The sequence below is a fragment of the Ictidomys tridecemlineatus genome, chromosome 15, assembly GCF_052094955.1.
Source record: "Ictidomys tridecemlineatus isolate mIctTri1 chromosome 15, mIctTri1.hap1, whole genome shotgun sequence".
Lineage (NCBI taxonomy): Eukaryota > Metazoa > Chordata > Mammalia > Rodentia > Sciuridae > Ictidomys > Ictidomys tridecemlineatus.
The window spans coordinates 5242818-5260087 of NC_135491.1; the positions used below are offsets into that span (position 1 = coordinate 5242818).

Genomic DNA, 17270 nt, shown 5'->3' on the forward strand with positions numbered 1-17270 from the left:
GAGGGTTTGAATGACATTATGGGGAGGAAATGTGAACCATCTCCCCTGAACTTACACTGGCTGTGGATATAAGGGACAAGGTGACACAGAGCGAGCAGAATCCTGGGACAGGGGCAGTCCAGGGAGGGAAGGTGCTGCTGCTCCTTGATTGGTTGGATCTAAGAGCAGAAGGGGGTCACTTGATGGGGGTCTCCAACCTGCAGGAGAGGGAGGGGGAGCCTTTGTTTTCTTTCTTTTTTGATTTACCTTGGAACCATCATTGTCACAAACCTCCCTTGTCCTTTCCTCCTCCGTCCTGCAGCCTGTGACTAGTGAGGACATCTCAGAGTCCTTTCCTGGCCGTGGAGGTTGGAGAGGTTTCCTGGAAGGAGCTCCTTCCAGCTGCACCTGGAGGGGAGGCAGGAGGTGGCCAAGAGAGAGGAGCCAAGGAGTAGCCGGGTCCTGCACATCAGGGTCCCCCAGAGTCACCTGGGTCTGTGCCCAAGAGCCAGGCAGCCAGGGTGAGGGAGGACGTCACCCTGCAGTCTCACGGAAATGACAAACCTGGACTCAGAAGGAGATTTATCAACAGGATAATCTGGGGGGGCAGGAGGACCCCTGGGCCATACGCAGGTCGTCATGGATTTTATAAGGTTGGAATTGTGCAGCAAAAGTCTCGAAAAATAAATAAACAAATGAGGCTGTGGATTTAGCTCAGTAGTGAAGCACGCTTGGTTCAATCCCTCATAAATAATTATAAGAAATATTTAGAAAAACAACGCTAAGAGAGTGAAAGGCAAGCAAAGACTTGAAGATATTTTCAATGTGTGTAACTAAAAAAAGAATTCCTATCCAAATGAACAACTGCTAAAAAGTAAGAAAGATAAAAATACAAAACAACTAAATTTTATTTTAATGAATATAGAGTTTACACCAGTACCCCACAACACAGAGACATTTCCAAATGGTTTATAGGAATAGAAAATAACATCACCCCTCAGGGAAATGCAAGTTAAAGTCATGGTAAGGCCGTAACACACACACACACACACACACACACTCACACACACACACACTCACATACACACACACACACACACACACACACACACACACAGAGGCTTCCATCACCCCTTGGCAGGCATGTGGAGCACATGGGACTCTCCTGCTCTGCTGGTGCGAGTGTCACCTGTTTATCCACATCAGCCACATCTTACAAAGTGATCTCTGTGTCTAACCTGTGGAACTCCCAGGCCCACCCCACGTGCTTGTCCCTGATTAAATGACCGCTCACGGGTGAATGTGATGCACCCAATATTTCAAGCCTGGAGGACACAGCCAGGAAACGTAGTGACAACAATTTCTGCCTACTCGAGCTTATGTCCTAGTGGGACAGTCAGGCGATAAAAGCAGAACTGATCAGCATAATGTTTTGAAGGGGGTCAGAAAGCATGCAGTGGGGGAAGCATGGGAGATTAGGAGGATCCACCAAGAGGAAGGGAGGGTCTGGGTTGGAGGGTGGGTGGGCTTTCATGAGTGTGGTCAAGAGAAGCCTCCCCAAGTAAAAACTGCCCCTGCCAAATCCCAACACCCCGCCCCCCCCACCCCAGCCCCCGCCCCCCACCCCCCAGCCTCAGCCCCCCCCAGCCCACAGGTGAGCGTACCTGTACACTAGCAGAGGGGCCTAGCTTTTCCGCTAGTACACAGCTAACTAGGATTCACACTGTGGGAGGCGCCATGCCATGTGACCAGCATTTTCCTCTCCTGATTGGTTTGAGGTCCTGTTGGTCACGTCCAGTGATCTGGCCACTTTCAAGTGGCTGCAGACCCCTGTCTTGAGAGGAGTAAAAATGCCGCCAAATGTGTCTTCATGCCCAGGTGTGCCTTCCTGCAGCCTCATGGGTGGAGCTACGCTCACCTGTTCCTTTGTGATATTACCCCCTTGCCCTGTTGGGGATGGAATGTTCCATGGAAACTCCCTTTGTGTGTGTCCCCTTCTCTTGCTCTGCCCTTGGGTGTGGCCTTCCTAGATGTCAGTCAACCTGCAGACAGTGGACATCACAAAGCTAGACTCAGCCCCCTGAAACCTGACCCCTGGCCTCATTTGAATGGTTTCTCCTCAATTAAAGGGGTCAGCACTCCCCGGCTCTCTCTCTCTCTCTCTCTCTCTCTCTCTCTCTCTCTCTCTCTCTCTCTCTCTGTGGACCTTTAAGGTCAGAGGAGCCATCACAGCACCCCCAAAGAAAAAGCTATCTCTGTCCCTCGTGTGGTTATTTCACGCAGCCCAGGTCACTTGAGAGACCCTGAGTGTTTTTTCGCCAGGAATGTGACTCACAATCAGGCAGTGCATTTGAATTTTTTCTTTTTTTTTTTTTTAACAAAAGAGAAGTAGTGAGTTCCCAGCGTGGGTACCACTGGTTGCCAGTCTTGGGAGAGTCCAATAGTGAGGGAAGTGACTTTACTAAGACTCACCCAGGAAGTAAGGACAAAGATCAGGCCTTCTGACTTCCAGTTTATGATGAGGAAGAATCTAGATGCCTTTGCAGGCACACTGTGTGGGTCATCTCAGGTCACAGGTGAAAATGTCTGTAACTCGTCTTGCTGTGCATTTTACAGCTCTGTCCTGGAATGTCTTACCAACCTTGTAAGGTGGTCAGGACCAGCCGATTTAGTCTCATATCTTGTTCATGAGGAGATGGACATGATAGAATGAACTTGATCATGCTTATATCGCAGGTTTTAAAGCTACATGAAATCCTGAGAAGGGCACTCCATTTGGAGTCGAGTTGAATCTGAGACCTGTCAACCCAATGGCTCCTCCCATCCTTTGGTCCAAACACAGGACTCTTCTGGGTCTATGACATTCTGTGTGAAAGGATACTGAGATCTAAGTCCCAGATTGCTGGGGGATTAAGTGAGACAGAGTTTCTCTAGAGTTGTAAATTGCAAAAGTAATTTTTCATTAGATGTGAACTAAAAAGTAGTTCCCAGTCACAGCAGTGTGATTCATGGGTTTGTGAGTTATTCATAATAGCCAAGGAGTGGAAATAACCAAAATGTCCATCAGTTAGTGAATGTGTAAAATAAAAGGTGTTCTCCATACAGTGGGAGATTCTTCAACCATAAAGACCAAAGGGGCACTGAGAAATGACCCCAAGAGCCTGGAAACATGCTCAGTGAGAGAGAGAAGGCCCCCAAAACTAAATTTTATTTTTTTCACTTGTTAAAAATGCCCAGAGCAGATGAATCCATGGTTACAGAGAGTACGTTAGTGGATTTCTGCTCCTGGGGCTGGGAGCTGGGAGAGTGAGGTTAGAGCGCACTGGGGTTCTGAGTGACGATGAAATGTTCTAGAATTAGACGATGGCGATGGCTGCACCACTGGGAATACACTGAATCCCCACTGTGCACTCTAACACGGTCAATTTGTGGTGTGCATGAATTATATCTTAATGGAAAACTAATTTTAAAAGTATTTATCAGCAGAATCACACCTAAATAAAGTCTAAAAATTCTATGAAAAATGATATCCACATGCAGAGGAATGTAAGTGAACACTTATTTTGTGCCACATAGAAAACCACTCAATTGGACTAAAGACTTAACACAAGACCTAAATCTGTAAAACTACGAAAAGAAAACTCAAGGAAAGAGTTTCTTGACCTTAATCTGGGCAGATATTTCCATATTACTCCCCAAAGAACAGTCACTTCAATGTGAGCCAAGTGACAAATAAAATGTCCCGTATTTAGGCACAACATGGCCCTTGTGAATGTTCACTGCTGTGCTCTGTTGTTACCATCACTAATGTCACTCTCTTATGGACAGATAGAGGTGACTTCTGCTCACTGTGTGCAGCACTGAGCTGTGACACTCCCTACAGCGTGGAGGGCTGAGCACAGGGACTCCCAGGTGAGCGCCCTCAACCCCACCAGCCTCTCTGCGCTCCACCTGGCACACCCTGTGCTGTGGGAAGATGCTCTGTGCCCGGCAGTGTGTGCCCTGTTGCTCTGTCCTGGGAGATTGGAAGGAGCTCTCTTGGCTGTGCTGAAATACGCTGCACATCATACTGTGTGTGTGTGTCTGTGTGTGTGTGTGAGTGTGTGTGCCCTTCACTTCTTCACATTCGACCTCCCTCTGGTGGACATACAGGCAGGCTCCCTGCCTTGGCTCTTGTGCTCATTGCAGCAATGGACGTGGGCTGCAGGCGTCTCTCTGACAAGCTCATTTCTTGCTGTGGCCATTGACACCCACAGTGGGCCTGCTGGATCCTGGGCGGGTCCTTCTCTCAGGGTTGGGGCTGTGCTCTTCCACAGGGCGGCTCTGCTGACGGACACCCCACAGACACTGGGCACGGCTCCTTCCTCTGGGTCTTGCTGACACCTGTCTTTTCTCTTTTTGACACTGGCTGTCCTAGCAGGGGTGTGGGGACTTGCATTTTTGTTGTGACTTGCATTTTCCTGATGATTGGTGACGTGGTGTGTTTTAAAATACGCCTGCTGTTTACATAAATCTTCTTCAATGAAATATCTATTCAGGTCTTTGTCCATTTTTAATAGGTTGTTTCTTGCTGGAAATCTGTGTTTCTTGAGTATTTTTGATCCCTGGTCCAATTGTGCCTAACTGAAAACATGTGGCCCTCTCCCTTCTCTCCACATGGCCTTTCTGGTCACTTTTTGGGTTGTGCATAAACTCTTCACTTTGCTGCAATCCATCTGGATTCTTTACTTTGTCACCTCTTCTTTTGATGTTACCCAAGAAATGATATCACTACCAACACCAGGGTCAAGGTGCTGTCCCTGTGTGTCCCCCAGGAGTGTTAACAGCTCCAGGTCTCTCCTTCAAGGGAGAAAAAAAGTCACACATGAGAGGAAATCCCTGGGACTAGGGCGTGTCCTGTGTCCAGAGCATCTCAAGTGAGGACCCTCTGGCATGGGGCTGGAGCTCAGGGGTAGGGTGCTGGCCAGCACATGTGGGCACTGTGTTCAGTCCTCAAGACAGGACCCTCCAAACCAGGCCATCTGCAAATGACAGGGAACAAAAATGGCCCCCACCTGATTGACAAATGGTCACTCTGTAAGGAATACACACATGGCTGTAGTAAAACACTTGGAGACACTTCTCCAAGGTATACAAATGGTGGCTGAGCCCGAGGACACACACCAGCATCAGGAATCACCTGAGAAGGGCAACCCCAAACCTCCACGTCCCCCTTCACACTGCACCTGTTAAATACGTGCCCCTCACCCACCATGAGGATCCTGTTTTAAAATGGGCAAAGCCAGGGAGGAGGAGGACGTGGGGCTGGAGGCCTGTGCTCTGTGCTGAGAAGGAGAAAGGGGCAGCCGCTGTGGAGGGCAGCGCCGTGGTTCCTCAAAAGACCAGGAACAGCTGATCCGGTCCCCAGAGGTTCCACTGTGACCACCCCCAGGGAACCCACACGGACCTGGGAGGCAGTGTCCACCCCAGGGTCACTGTGGCAGCATCCACTATAGCTAAGGGGAAGCGGCCACCTGTCCCTCAGCAGCTGCTGGACCCACCCAGCCTGCCCTGACCTGCAGGGGAGGAGGACCTAGCAGGAGCCTCAGCAGGGTGCCCCCTGAGCACAGGAGGCCAGGCACAGGGACAGCACCGTCTCCACTGAGGGGCCTGGAGCAGGAGAGTTCACAGGGGAGTGGGGTCTCCATGGCGGGGCCCCCGGAAGAGGCCTCCACTGGGCCCAGAGCATCCAGGGCCAGTCAGTGAGGAGAAGTGCTCAGCAGCCTTGGCCTGTGGGGCTGGAGACTGCAGCCAGGGGTGGGGGGCGGCCTGCTCCAGGGGACTACAGCAACCAGGGGGGGAGGACCGTGGACTGCAGTGGACCAAGTCCTTCTGTGCATCCCCAGGAACAGGGCCTGAACCCCACCTTCTCCTGCTCCAACAGAGCCCCAATGAGAGGACAGTGAATCAGTAGAAGAGCCCAGTGGGTAGGGGAGGGGACAGGTGGAGGACAGAGGGGGGGACACAGCACTGGGACTGAGTGGAGCCAGTCACCTTCCCTGCCCAGATGACGGTGTCCCAGGGACCCTGCTCTCAGGCACAACTGTAACGCACCAAGGAAACCTTCACAAAGGAACAAGGAGGGTTAACATGACATAGGTTTAGGGACACCCTGGTGGCCCCAAATGCTGGAGAGGACCTGAAGCCACCAGAGCTCCCCGAGGCTGTCAGCAGGACAATGAGCGGTACCGCCCCACAGGGAGGAGTTGGGAGATGTCACCTAAATGGGGACCTACACTCTTGCCAGGGATCACGCCAACCTCTCCCAAATCTTTACCAAGTGACATGGGGACTCTCCTCCACCCAATAAGCAGCTTGACCTTGTGTTTCTATATTTAGAGCAGCTTTCTGTCACTGTCACCAGGCCTGACAGCAACCCCACTGTCACCTGGTGAGTGTGTGAGAGGTGTCCACAGAAGCCACGTGGGTGGTCGTCATGAAAGGAGCTCCTGGGGACACAGCCAACCCGCGATGACCCTGGAATATGAGGAGCCAGGAGAGTGGAGCAGACCTGAGCCCCTGCTGGGGGAGGGGAACCCGCGAGCTGAGCGCTGCATCTTGTCCTGGGAGCCACTGGGGCTGTCTGGAAACCTGACGTCCCAGAGGGCCACTTCACAGTGAGAGGCACACTAATGTGGAAGTGCCAATGTGTGTGACGGGGACGTCCCCACATGGCCCCAGTGCTCGCCCAGCAGGCAGCACTCTTGGGAGAGAAGCCCCTCAGCTCTGGTTGAGGACACTGCCCCTCTCTGTGCCTCCTGAGGACACCGCGTGGCCCCTGTTCTAGAGGGTCACTGACCTGGTGTCTGCCCTGGACACTGGGACAGCTCTGTGCCCTATTGAACCCCACCCTCATGCTACCAAGGCAGGTGGCCGACTCCCCAGCACCTGGGGCTCTGGGGCAGGCAGCTGAGGCCTGAGCTCCTGCGTGGGGCGCCCAGGTGGGGACCAGGGGGCAGCCTCTTGTGGCCTCACCAGCAGTGCAGGGAGCGCCTGGGGTTTGCACAGAGTGTCTGGCTGGCTGTGTCCCTCTGCCTTTCTTGTGCTCAGACGCGGCCCTACAGAGTCCCTCCTGCAGGACTGACCACTCCAGGGAATGAGAGGAGTGTGGCCCCAGGTCCAGGCAGGAGTTGGCCAGCTCCTGGGGTGACCAGTACACACAGAAAAGCCCCTCATGTGGGAGGACTCAGAACCCTCCCAGTGTCACACGCTTCCAGTGTCCCTAAGGCCCTGGTCCCAACTCAGTGTTCCAGGGAAGCACCCAAGACGGGGGCCTGGCCTCCTCTCTCCTCTGCCCCTCTCTGGCAGGCCTCTGGGTCTCTGGCTGTGGGGTGTCCCTGCTCAGCACAGAGCAGATGGACTGCAGTGGTGAGCGGGTCTGAGGTTCCTCTTCTGAGAACCGCCCAGGCTCGGCCCCTCCCCAGCTTCCGTGGGTCCTGCAGCTTCCCCTCCGCAGGCTCTCGCTGCTCTGCTCAGTCCCAGGAGCCCAGGACCCTCTGCCTCCGGATGCTGCGGCTGCTGCTGCTGCTGTCCCTGCTGTGGGCAGTGGAGGGGGCCTGTGAAGAGAGGTCGAGGAGTGTGCCCCGGGATGACCCTCAGCTTCCTCTGGGGCCCTTCCGTCAGGATCCAGAAAACAGCGTGGATGTGCCCAAGTCCGTGACAGTGCAAGAGGGTCTGTGTGTCCTGGTGCCCTGCAGCATCTCCTATCACAGCTCAAGGTATGGCCAAGTCTCTTTCAACTGGTTCCGTGCAGGGACCAATACAGACCATGGCTCTGCAGTGGCCACCACCAACTCTACTCGGAAAGTGAGTAACGAGACGGAGGAACGGTTCCACCTCCTCGGGGACCCAGGAACCAACGAGTGCTCCCTGAGCATCAGAGACGCCAAGCGCAGTGACAGTGGCTCCTACTTTTTTCGTTTGGAGAAAGGGGAGTATAAGTGGAATTATTGTGACAAGATGGTCTCAGTGCATGTGACAGGTAAGACTCCAGCTCCAGGGCAGTAGGGGCTCAGGGAGCAGCTGGGTCAGTGCCTGAGCTTCTCTCAGGGCCCCACCTCCCACCTCCCTCCTGACCCTGCCTGTCCCCCTCTGCTCACCAGCCCTGACCCACACCCCTGACATCCTCCTCCCTGGGACCCTGGAGTCTGGCCGTCCCAGCGACCTGACCTGCTCTGTGCCCTGGGCCTGTGAGCAGGGGACGCCCCCCACCTTCTCCTGGGAAGGGCCCTCTGTGTCCTCCCTGGACCCCAACATCATCCACTCCTCGGTGCTCACCCTCACCCCGCGGCCCCAGGACCATGGCACCAACCTCACCTGCCAGGTGAAGTTCCCTGCAGCTGGTGTGGCCACAGAGAGAACCATCCAGCTCAATGTCACCTGTGAGTAATGGGCCAGGACACCTGGGTCCCAGGGTGGGTGAGGGCAGGGAAGGAGGCTTGGGTCCCAGGGCTAGGAACACTTTGTGTCCAAGTCCGGGAGACTTGCTTGAGTCAGGGACCTTGGAGGGCACAGGCCTGTCCCTCTGTGTGTCTGTGGTCATGGGGTGGGTGTGGGGAGTGCTGCCTCATCTTCTAAACTAAAGGGGAAACAAACCACCTTCCTGTCCAGATGCTGCAGAGAGCCCTGCAGTCAGTGTCTCCCCAGGGGCTGCCCAGGCAGGGGGGGCCTCACTGGGGCTGGGGGGCAGGGCCTCCTCAGTTCTTTAGGGCAGAGCTGGGTCCCCCTCATGCTGGACTAACCTGGTGATGGAGCCCCTTGTAGGGGAATCCACTGACCACTCCCCACCCTCAGCCCCACCACCGCCTTGAGCACCTGTCCCCACCCTCCTGGGCTGCCTGGGACTCTAGCACCTGCCCCTCAGCACCACAGGGACAGGGTGACACTCTCACAGCAGAACTCGGCTCCCAGCCCTGCTCCACCCCCACCCCCACCCCTCCTGCAGCCTCCTCCTGGACCCGCCTCCAGCCTCCTCTTCTTATTCCCAAACAGCTTTGATCTAAGTGCTTGTGGGAGGAGGCACAGTCCAGGGCACACACAGAACACACACAGCCATCTGTCCCCGAGCCTAGGTCCTTCCTAGAGTTGACCAGTGTCCACACAGACTGCGCTGAGCCTTGGACTGTGCACCTGAGGACTGAGAGGTCACTGCATGTCAGTAGCACTCAGGGTCCTTGTTCCTGGTGGTGTCCCACAGCATACATGGACCCTGTTCTGTGGGCAGCTTCCAACAACTGGCCGTCCTGGCTCTGAGTCCATTCAGCCCACAGGAGTGGGCAGTGGATGGTCCTGAGCCTGCGTCCACAGCTGGGGGTGCACTCAGTGAGCTGAGCTCCTGAACGCAGAGGCACCTGGGTCCCATGCTCTTCTCAGACTGGGGCATGACCTGAAAGGACGTATTACTCTGAGCAAAGGTTTCCTGTTCCTGGGGTATAACCTGTGGATGGAGCTACCAAGGCTCTTGTCACTGTCCCTGTGTCAGGATGACTGCCCCTCCCCCAGCGTCAGACACCCTGAATTCCCACCAGCATTGTCCACGGTCCTGAATCCTCCACACTCTCACCAGCACTGGGGTTTTCCTCTGTGCAAACTGTGCTCTGCTGTGGGTGTGAAGGGCACACTCACTGCACCTTTGACTGGCATGAAGGTCCCCGTGGAGGGTGATGGGAACATTTTCCTGTACGTGTGGTCATTTGTGGGTCCCTGCAGAGGGGGTGTTTTCAAATCCCAGGATCCTGCTTTAGCCTGGGTGTGTGGGTCCTTGGTCACTGGAGCCCTAGGAGGGTTTTCCACACACTGGACAGTGACCTGTCCACCCCCAACCCTGTGACTGGCCACTCTGTGCTCCAGTTCTGGGTGTTGTCTGTTCATTTGCTTGATGGTGTCGATGGATTAGCAAAAGACTTCATTGTGACAATGAGGAAGTTATGCTCTTCCTGTCCAGCTGCTGGGCAGTCAGGGCCTGGGGGGAGGCTGAGCTGATGGACATTGACACTTGAGGATGGAGGAGCCATGTCCATGGCCTCAGGTGGAGGAGGGACTCGGGTTGTGGATTAGCAGGTGACTCTGGCCTCGTCCACTTTTCTGCAGGGAGGTCAGGGCCCATGGCCCCGGTGGTCCTGGTGGCCATCGGGGAGGTGGCTGTCAAGATCCTGCTCCTTGGCCTCTGCCTCATCTTGCTCAGGTCAGTGCTGCCCAGGGCTGGAGAGGAGGTGTGGGCAGGGCAGGTTTCTGGCACTGAATCCCAGAGTCCAGCAAAGGGGACTCAAAGTGGTCAAGAGCACTGGTGCCTGGCAGGGGCTAGTGGGTGCTGAGGACTCTGCCTGGGCCATGGGCCATCGCTGTCTGTCCCCAGTTCTGGCCCAACATGGGGGAGCAGGTCTCATCAAGGAGGTCTCCAGGTCAGGCCTTATCTGTCTCCCTCAGTCACCTCCAGCCCCTGACAGGGCACAGGGCAGGGACCACTGCTCACTGCACCAAGCTGCCCCCCTGAAGACCGTGGTCTCTTCCCTCAGAGTGAGGTCCCCCAGGAAGAGGGCAGAAAGGCCAGCTACGGGCGTCGAACACATAAACACTGTCACCGTTTAGTCCCAGGTCAGTGACAAAGCGTCTCAGCCTCCCACATGCCCAGGGACCCTCCTCCATCATGTCCCCGGGCCAGCTCCCCATGGGCACAGTTGAGCTGCCCATCCCTGTCCTGAAGCCCCCCTTCCTGCTGGGGTCTTGTGGGTCCCTGGCTCAGGGCCCCTCTGTACAGCAGAGCCAGGAGGGTCCCCACCTCGACCTTGCTGAACTCCCTGGTTCCCTCCGTCACCACCTGGTGTTTCTTTCCTCCTAAGCCTGACCTCCCTGATGTCTGTCCACTCTGACCCTGGTCTCCCTGCTCACCGGATGGTCCTCAGCTAGTGCCATCTGTCCAGGCGCCAGTCTCCAGCCTGTGCCCACATCCTCCACGGCTAGACCAGCTGCGTGTCCCCTCCATGGATGGTGACGGGGAACAGGGGACCCTGGAGGAGAGAGCCTCCCAGGGCCGTGCTGTGGACTCTCCCCCAGAGCCGTCCTCCCTTCTCTGCAGACCCCCACACCCTCAGGGCCCGGCTGCTGGGGTCCGAGACTTGGCAGGTGCAGACCCTGCTCCCGACACACAGCTCCACCTCCTCCTGCCTCTGCATGTCTTGGTCCTCCTTCAGGTCTTGTGTGTGTGTGTGTGTGTGTGTGTGTGTGTGTGTGTGTCCATCACCTCTTCATATACAAATGCCCGCTGGTGGACACACAGGCTGGCTCCCTGCCTTGGCTCTTGTGGACAGTGCAGCAATGGACGTGGGCTGCAGGCGACTCTCTGACAAGCTCATTTCTTGCTGTGGCCATTGACCCCCACAGTGGGCCTGCTGGATCCTGGGCGGGTCCTTCTCTCAGGGCTGGGGCTGTGCTCTTCCACAGGGCGGCTCTGCTGAGGGACACCCCACAGACACTGGGCACGAGCTCCTTTCCTCCATGTCTTGCTGATACCTGCCTTTTCTCTTTTTGACACTGGATGTCCTAGCGGGGGACTGGGGATGTCCACTGTGGTTGTGCCTTGCATATTCCTGATGACTAGTGACGTGGAGTGTTTTAAGATGCACCTGCTGTCCACAGGAATCTTCCTCAATGAAATATCTACTCAGGTCCATTTTAACAGGTTGTTTCTTGCTGTGAAATCCGTGTGTCCCTTATGCACTTTGGATGTCCAGCCCTGATCCATGTGTGTCTATACTTGTGAACACCTGACCCTGTCCCTTCTCTCCTTGTCACCTAGCTTTGTTATGTCCTTGCAGAAATTCTTCATTTTGTCATCTGTCATTTTGTCACAATCTCATCTGTCTTCTTACTTTTTGTCACTTGTGCTTTTTGGGTTACCCAAAATTGGGGTTACACACCCCAATTAAGCAACTGTCTGTCTTGGGCATTAGTGGGCTGCTCCCTTTCCCGTCCTCGGCACTGCTGACCTGGGGACCCTTCCAGCCCCTCTGGTCACTCCAGGGCATGGGATGATGGAGATGAAGTGGGAAGGGAAACACTGAGGCAGATGGAGAGGAGGAGAAGGGTTAGAGTCAGAGCTCAGCCCAGGACCCGCCCAGCCTGCTCCCATTGGTCAGCTCTGACTGACCAGCAGAGTGTCCAGTGGCCATGCTGCCCATGATGTCATCTCTCAGGTCCTAGCTGGGGTCTTCAGTCTTGTAGGAGCCTCTGTCTTCAAGCTCCCTCCCTGACTGTCCCTGCCAGGGGGACCCTGAGGCCTTCCCAGTGCAGTTGTCCCTGGTTGGGACTCTGAGCTCTTCCCCGTCGCTCTCCACTCACCTCCTTGCTGGACGGGGACTGTCCTCCAGGTCTCAGGTCAGGTGGCCCGATTCCTCCTGGGGAAGAGTGAAGGAGTCAGGTCCCAGGTCCTTAAGTCCTGGGGACACTGAGGCCTGAGGAGCCCAAGGTCTCACCAAGCCCCGTCTCAGGGGACCCCAGGGGCTGGGGGAGATGGACTGCGGGCGTCCCCTCCACTCTAGCCCTCCACATGCCCAGACCTGACTTTTAATACCAGGTTGTCTTGACGTCAGAAGAAGGATGAGCAGGATCCGCCCTGGACAGTGCCCATCCTTGTCCCAGTGCAGGTGAGGGTCAGAGGTGCTGATGACGGTCTCCTGGGGAGGGTCCGGGACCCCTGGCCACGTGGGCTCCCTGCTTCCCTCCAGCCTCCAGCCCTGAGACAAGGAGGGGCCTGCTCCAGGAGGGATGTGGCCTCAGGTGGGTCCCCCTGCTCAGCGGGAAGCTGAGACCTGGTGTCCTCTGAGCCCTGCCTTGTGGAGGTCAGCATCCCGCCTTTGCCCTGCCCTCCCAGGCTCCTGGGCTGCCCTGCCCTGCTCCTCCTCCTGCGTCTGGACACTCTCAGTCTCCTTCCCAGCTTCCCCTCTCTGCCCTGTTGAGGATGAGGTTCTGTCCCCACCTGGCCTTTCCTTGTCCCATGCAGGGTGCTTTCTCACAGGGTGGCGGGGGGGGGGGGGAATCATTTGTGGTTGTCTCTCTACTTTTTATTGATAAAGACGTTGTTTTTTACTCTTCAAAACATCTCGTGTAACTGGCCTAGAGCAACTGTCCAGCAGAACCTTTGCAATGGTGCAGAAGGTCTGTGTCTGCATGTCCCATGTGGAGGCCACTGGCCACGAGGGGCGGCCAAGCACTTGACGGATGGTGTGACTGAGGACCTGAATATTTTGCTTATTTAATTTTTAGCCATTTTAAATTCAAAGACCTGTATATGGCTAATGTCTCCCATATTTTTAACTCAAGTCTAGAGACCCTCCCTTTAAGGTAGTATAAATTTAATATTCAATGAAGCCAGAACTAAAATGTCTTCAAATGTGTGACCTTTAAATTAGAAGATCTTTCAAGTAATTGTGATCTCAAGGTTTACATTTCAGTTAGGTTTTGATTTAGGTTAAATTTTAAAATGAAGGTTTGTTCAGTGGAGAAGAATTTTGGTGTGCTGGACACCTGGGATGGGCGGGTCCTTGGGGACTGAACTGAGACTGGACATGCCAATTCCAGGTGATGAGGACTGGCTGGTTGCCGTGGGTGACCAGCATGCTCTACCACACACTCCTGCTGTGACGTGCTGCCTCGCAACAGGCCCCAGGACAAGGGGACCAACAACCAGGACTAACTGCCCAACACTGTGGCCCAACATCAACCTTCATCTGTTCAAGTTGCCTCTCTCGGGTGTTTTGTTGCAGTAACAGAAGGCTGACAGTCACCGTTGTCAGCATTATTACCAACATCACTGAGAACGTCTTACTGTTACACCACAGCATCGCCATGGTCGGCAGAGACACCATCATCAGCACCATTGTAACCAGCCTGGCCGTCACCATCATTACCAACATGACCAGTGTCACTGCTATTTATTAACATCACTCCAGTGGTTCTCAACCAGGGGAATCCTGCCCTCCACATGGACTTCATGGTGCCTGGAGAGATTTTAGTGGTCTCATCTGGGGGTGGTGGTGGTTTTTATTACTGGCCTCGAGTGGGCAGGGGCCAGGGATCTACAATGCACAGGACAACCTTACCCCCACCTTGAAGAATTTTCGGTCCGTGAATGTCGGTGGTGCCGAGGTGAGACACTGGTCCACTTTCTGCCCAGGACACTGGGATCCCTGTCCTCCAGCGCATGTCCATACCCACATCATCCTGCAGGGCAGGTGGGACTCTCAGCGTCCCCCAGGAGGGGCTGGGGAAGCTCTGGGAGAAGTGGCCTGCTCAGGGCCCCTGTGCAGCTGGTGCAGGGCGGGGTCTTGACCACACCGTCCAATCTCTCCCTGCCTGGTCCACCTCTGGCCCCCGTGTCCCCACTTGCTTGGCAACATGTGACCACTGGGTCCCTGTCACATGCTGGATGCCTGATGTGACCCTCCCACTGTCAGCCCTGCCCTCGAGGCAGAGACCGAGATCCACAGTTTAAACACAGAGAAACTGGGCTGAGGAGAAGGGGTCCCTGCAGCTACCTGGAGTCATGGCCAGCGCTCACCACCCGCCGTCTCCCCCCCTCTGGCCCTGGTTCTGTCCACCTGCTCCAGCTCCTGGCCTGTGTCCCCTCCAGCCCTGCCTTCCCTTCTGCAGCCAGAGCTGGCCTTGAGGCCCAGCCCAGCCAGGTCCCCCCTGCCAGAGCGATGGGCACCTGCGGAGATAGAGTTGGACCAGGCCGTAGACCAGGATTCCACAGAGGTGGCCACAGCCCAGGGACGTTACCAAAATGAGGAACACCACCAAGGGGCCCGAGACGGAGAAGCCAGGAGGACGCGGAGGAGCAGGCGAGGGTCCTGGGGAGAGAACACCCGGGTCAGGACCCCACTCAGTGCTCAGTCACCCTCGTCCTGTGCCCACCCCCTCTGTGCTTCAAAGACTTATCAGCGCTGCCTCTGGGCACAGCACATGGTGCCTGGCCCGTCCCGGGAGCCCAGCACGCTGTTGGGTGTGACCCAGTGTCCAGCCCACATCTTGCCCCTGTCACAGCTGACTCTGGGGTGACCGGCTGGCAGCCCCCTGGGCCCTTCCTTGCAGTCTCACACTGTTGGGGACTGTCCTGACACTGCACATGGGGACCTGAGTCTGGAACCTGAGCTGCCTGCTCCTGCTCCGTGTGATGGCCAGGGCAGGGCCAGCATGTGACCTGGGTCTCAGACCCCAGACTCCTCCTGCTCCCTGGCCTGCCCTGGGCTCTCTGGGCCTGTCGGCCTCTCCCCTCGACACAGAAAGCTGGATGTGTGGACGGGGAGCAGCCCTTCCCTGTCTCAGACTCAAGTCCACGATTCCGTGACAGGCACACAGGTAGGAGGGTGGCCAGCACGGGACACGTGCTCAGTAAATGACAGCCCCCACTGTCCCCAGGATTCTCCCTGGCCCTATGTGAGGGTCTGGAGCATTGAGAGGAGGCAGCTTTGGCCCTGGACACTGAGGACAGGGAGGACACCACCGGAAGCGGTGAGCATGGGGTGGCACTGTCTAGGCACAGCAGGGAGGGGAGACCTGGAGAGGTGACCTGGGAGGGCTGTGGCACTCATGGGGAGGCTGGATCCTGGCGTCCCTGTAGAAGGCCAGAAGGGGCTTCAGAGGTATGGGGAACTCAGCTAGGAATGGCCTTTGTCTCAGCGTCCCCTGGGTCACCCATGTCCCTCAGGTCTGCCCGACGTCTCCACCATGTCCCTCTGCCTGTGTCCCCTGAGAGTTCACCTTCCTCTCCAGAAGAGCAAGATCCCCTCCTCCCCCAGCTAGGCCTGCTCATCTCAGCCACCTACCTGTGGCACTGGCATTGTCTGGGGACTTGTGTGTCCCCAACCAGACGTTGCTGTCCCTCAAGGAAACCACTGGACCTGTCCTCTTCCCCCCTCAGCTGCAGACCTCAGGGCCCAGTGTGAATGGGCACCACCTGGCTGTGGCATGAATGCAGCTTCCCCTTGTCCCCTGGACAGACTGGACAGTCCTTCCCTCCCCATATGACGGGACTTCTCCTCCCCAGCCCCGTCAGCCCTGGTGGACAACGTTTGATGAGGTGCTGCCCCAGACAAGAGGCAAGAGGGGACCCACCTGCCTTCTGAGTCCTTGGGCTGTGGGGGAGGCCATCACCTGGGGCTTGTGCACAGCAGAGATCTGCTCCTCACAGTTCTGGACGCCCACAGCCCAGGGGCTGGCAGACCCCATGTCTGGGGAGGCCAGTGTCCTCCTCGACCCTGCCTCCTCCTTGTGTCCTCCTGTGGCAGAGGGGCAAAGGAGCTCCCTTGGGTCCCTTCTCTAAGGGACACTAATCTCATCCATCAGGGCTCTGCCCCCAGGACCAATCACTTCCCAAAGTCCCCACCTCCTGTGACCCTCCCCTTAGCAGTTAGGATGTCACCATGTGGATTTTGGAGGGACACAGCATTCAGCCCACAGCACTCACCACTCTGACCTGGGTGTCTTCTTCTAAATTGGGGAAGTGGAACAAGAGGGCTTCTCTAGCTCTCTCACAAGTTCCTCTCTTACATGCAGATTCTCTGTGGCTTCCCCAGGTCTCTCCTTCCTGTTCTTCTGTTTTTATTTGTAAAACTGAAGGGTCATGACCTGCCCTTCTGACTAATGGGCTCTGCAGTTGCTCCTGCTGCGAGGGTGTCTGGGCAGCGGGGGGCCTAGCTGCAGGAAGGACTGGCAATGCAGGGGGTGGGGGTGAGGCTGCGTGTGGAACCACCCCTCCCCCCAGCCGTCACAGGGCACAACCCCACCCCAGGGTTGGGAGCTGGTTCTGGGGATACCTTGGAATGGACAGGTCCATGGGGCTGAGTGGACGAACACAGCCCAACTTTCTGTGTGCACAGAGTCTCAGAGGAAGCCATGGTGTTGCAGGGGGTGAGCTCAGATGGAGAACTGCAGAGGAGGCCAGGGCTGCCCGAGGGGAGCAGGGGTGGCCACGGGGAGCAGGACAACGGTGGCCCTGGGTGCTCTCTGGCCTGTCCTGGAGGACACTCATTTGGCCCTCAATGACGGAGCTGTTGTTTTGGGGGCACATTTACCCACATGACACATCTTCCCGTCTCCCCCAGAAAAAGGTTTCAAGGAAAACCCACACGAGTCACAGGGCTCCCCCTCCCAGGACCCCCAGGACCTGCCCCAGCTGCAAATCACTCTACTCAGGCGCATGCTGCTGCTCACACGGAATCCTGGCCACCCCAGGGGGGACGTCCACACTGGCATTT

General features: G+C 56.2%; 1 protein-coding gene across 1 annotated transcript in view; it reads left to right on the top strand.

Moving 5' to 3' along the window:
• Positions 1-13436, top strand: part of LOC144370694 (sialic acid-binding Ig-like lectin 12) — a 45820-nt gene extending 32384 nt beyond the window's left edge. Inside the window, exons 2-5 of the mRNA XM_078031497.1 lie at positions 8121-8399; positions 10108-10201; positions 10533-10611; positions 10857-13436. Of these exons, the coding sequence (XP_077887623.1) occupies positions 8121-8399; positions 10108-10201; positions 10533-10605 (446 nt within the window). The 3' untranslated portion in view covers positions 10606-10611; positions 10857-13436. The remainder of the gene's footprint in view (positions 1-8120; positions 8400-10107; positions 10202-10532; positions 10612-10856) is intronic.
• Positions 13437-17270: the final 3834 nt, after the last annotated feature.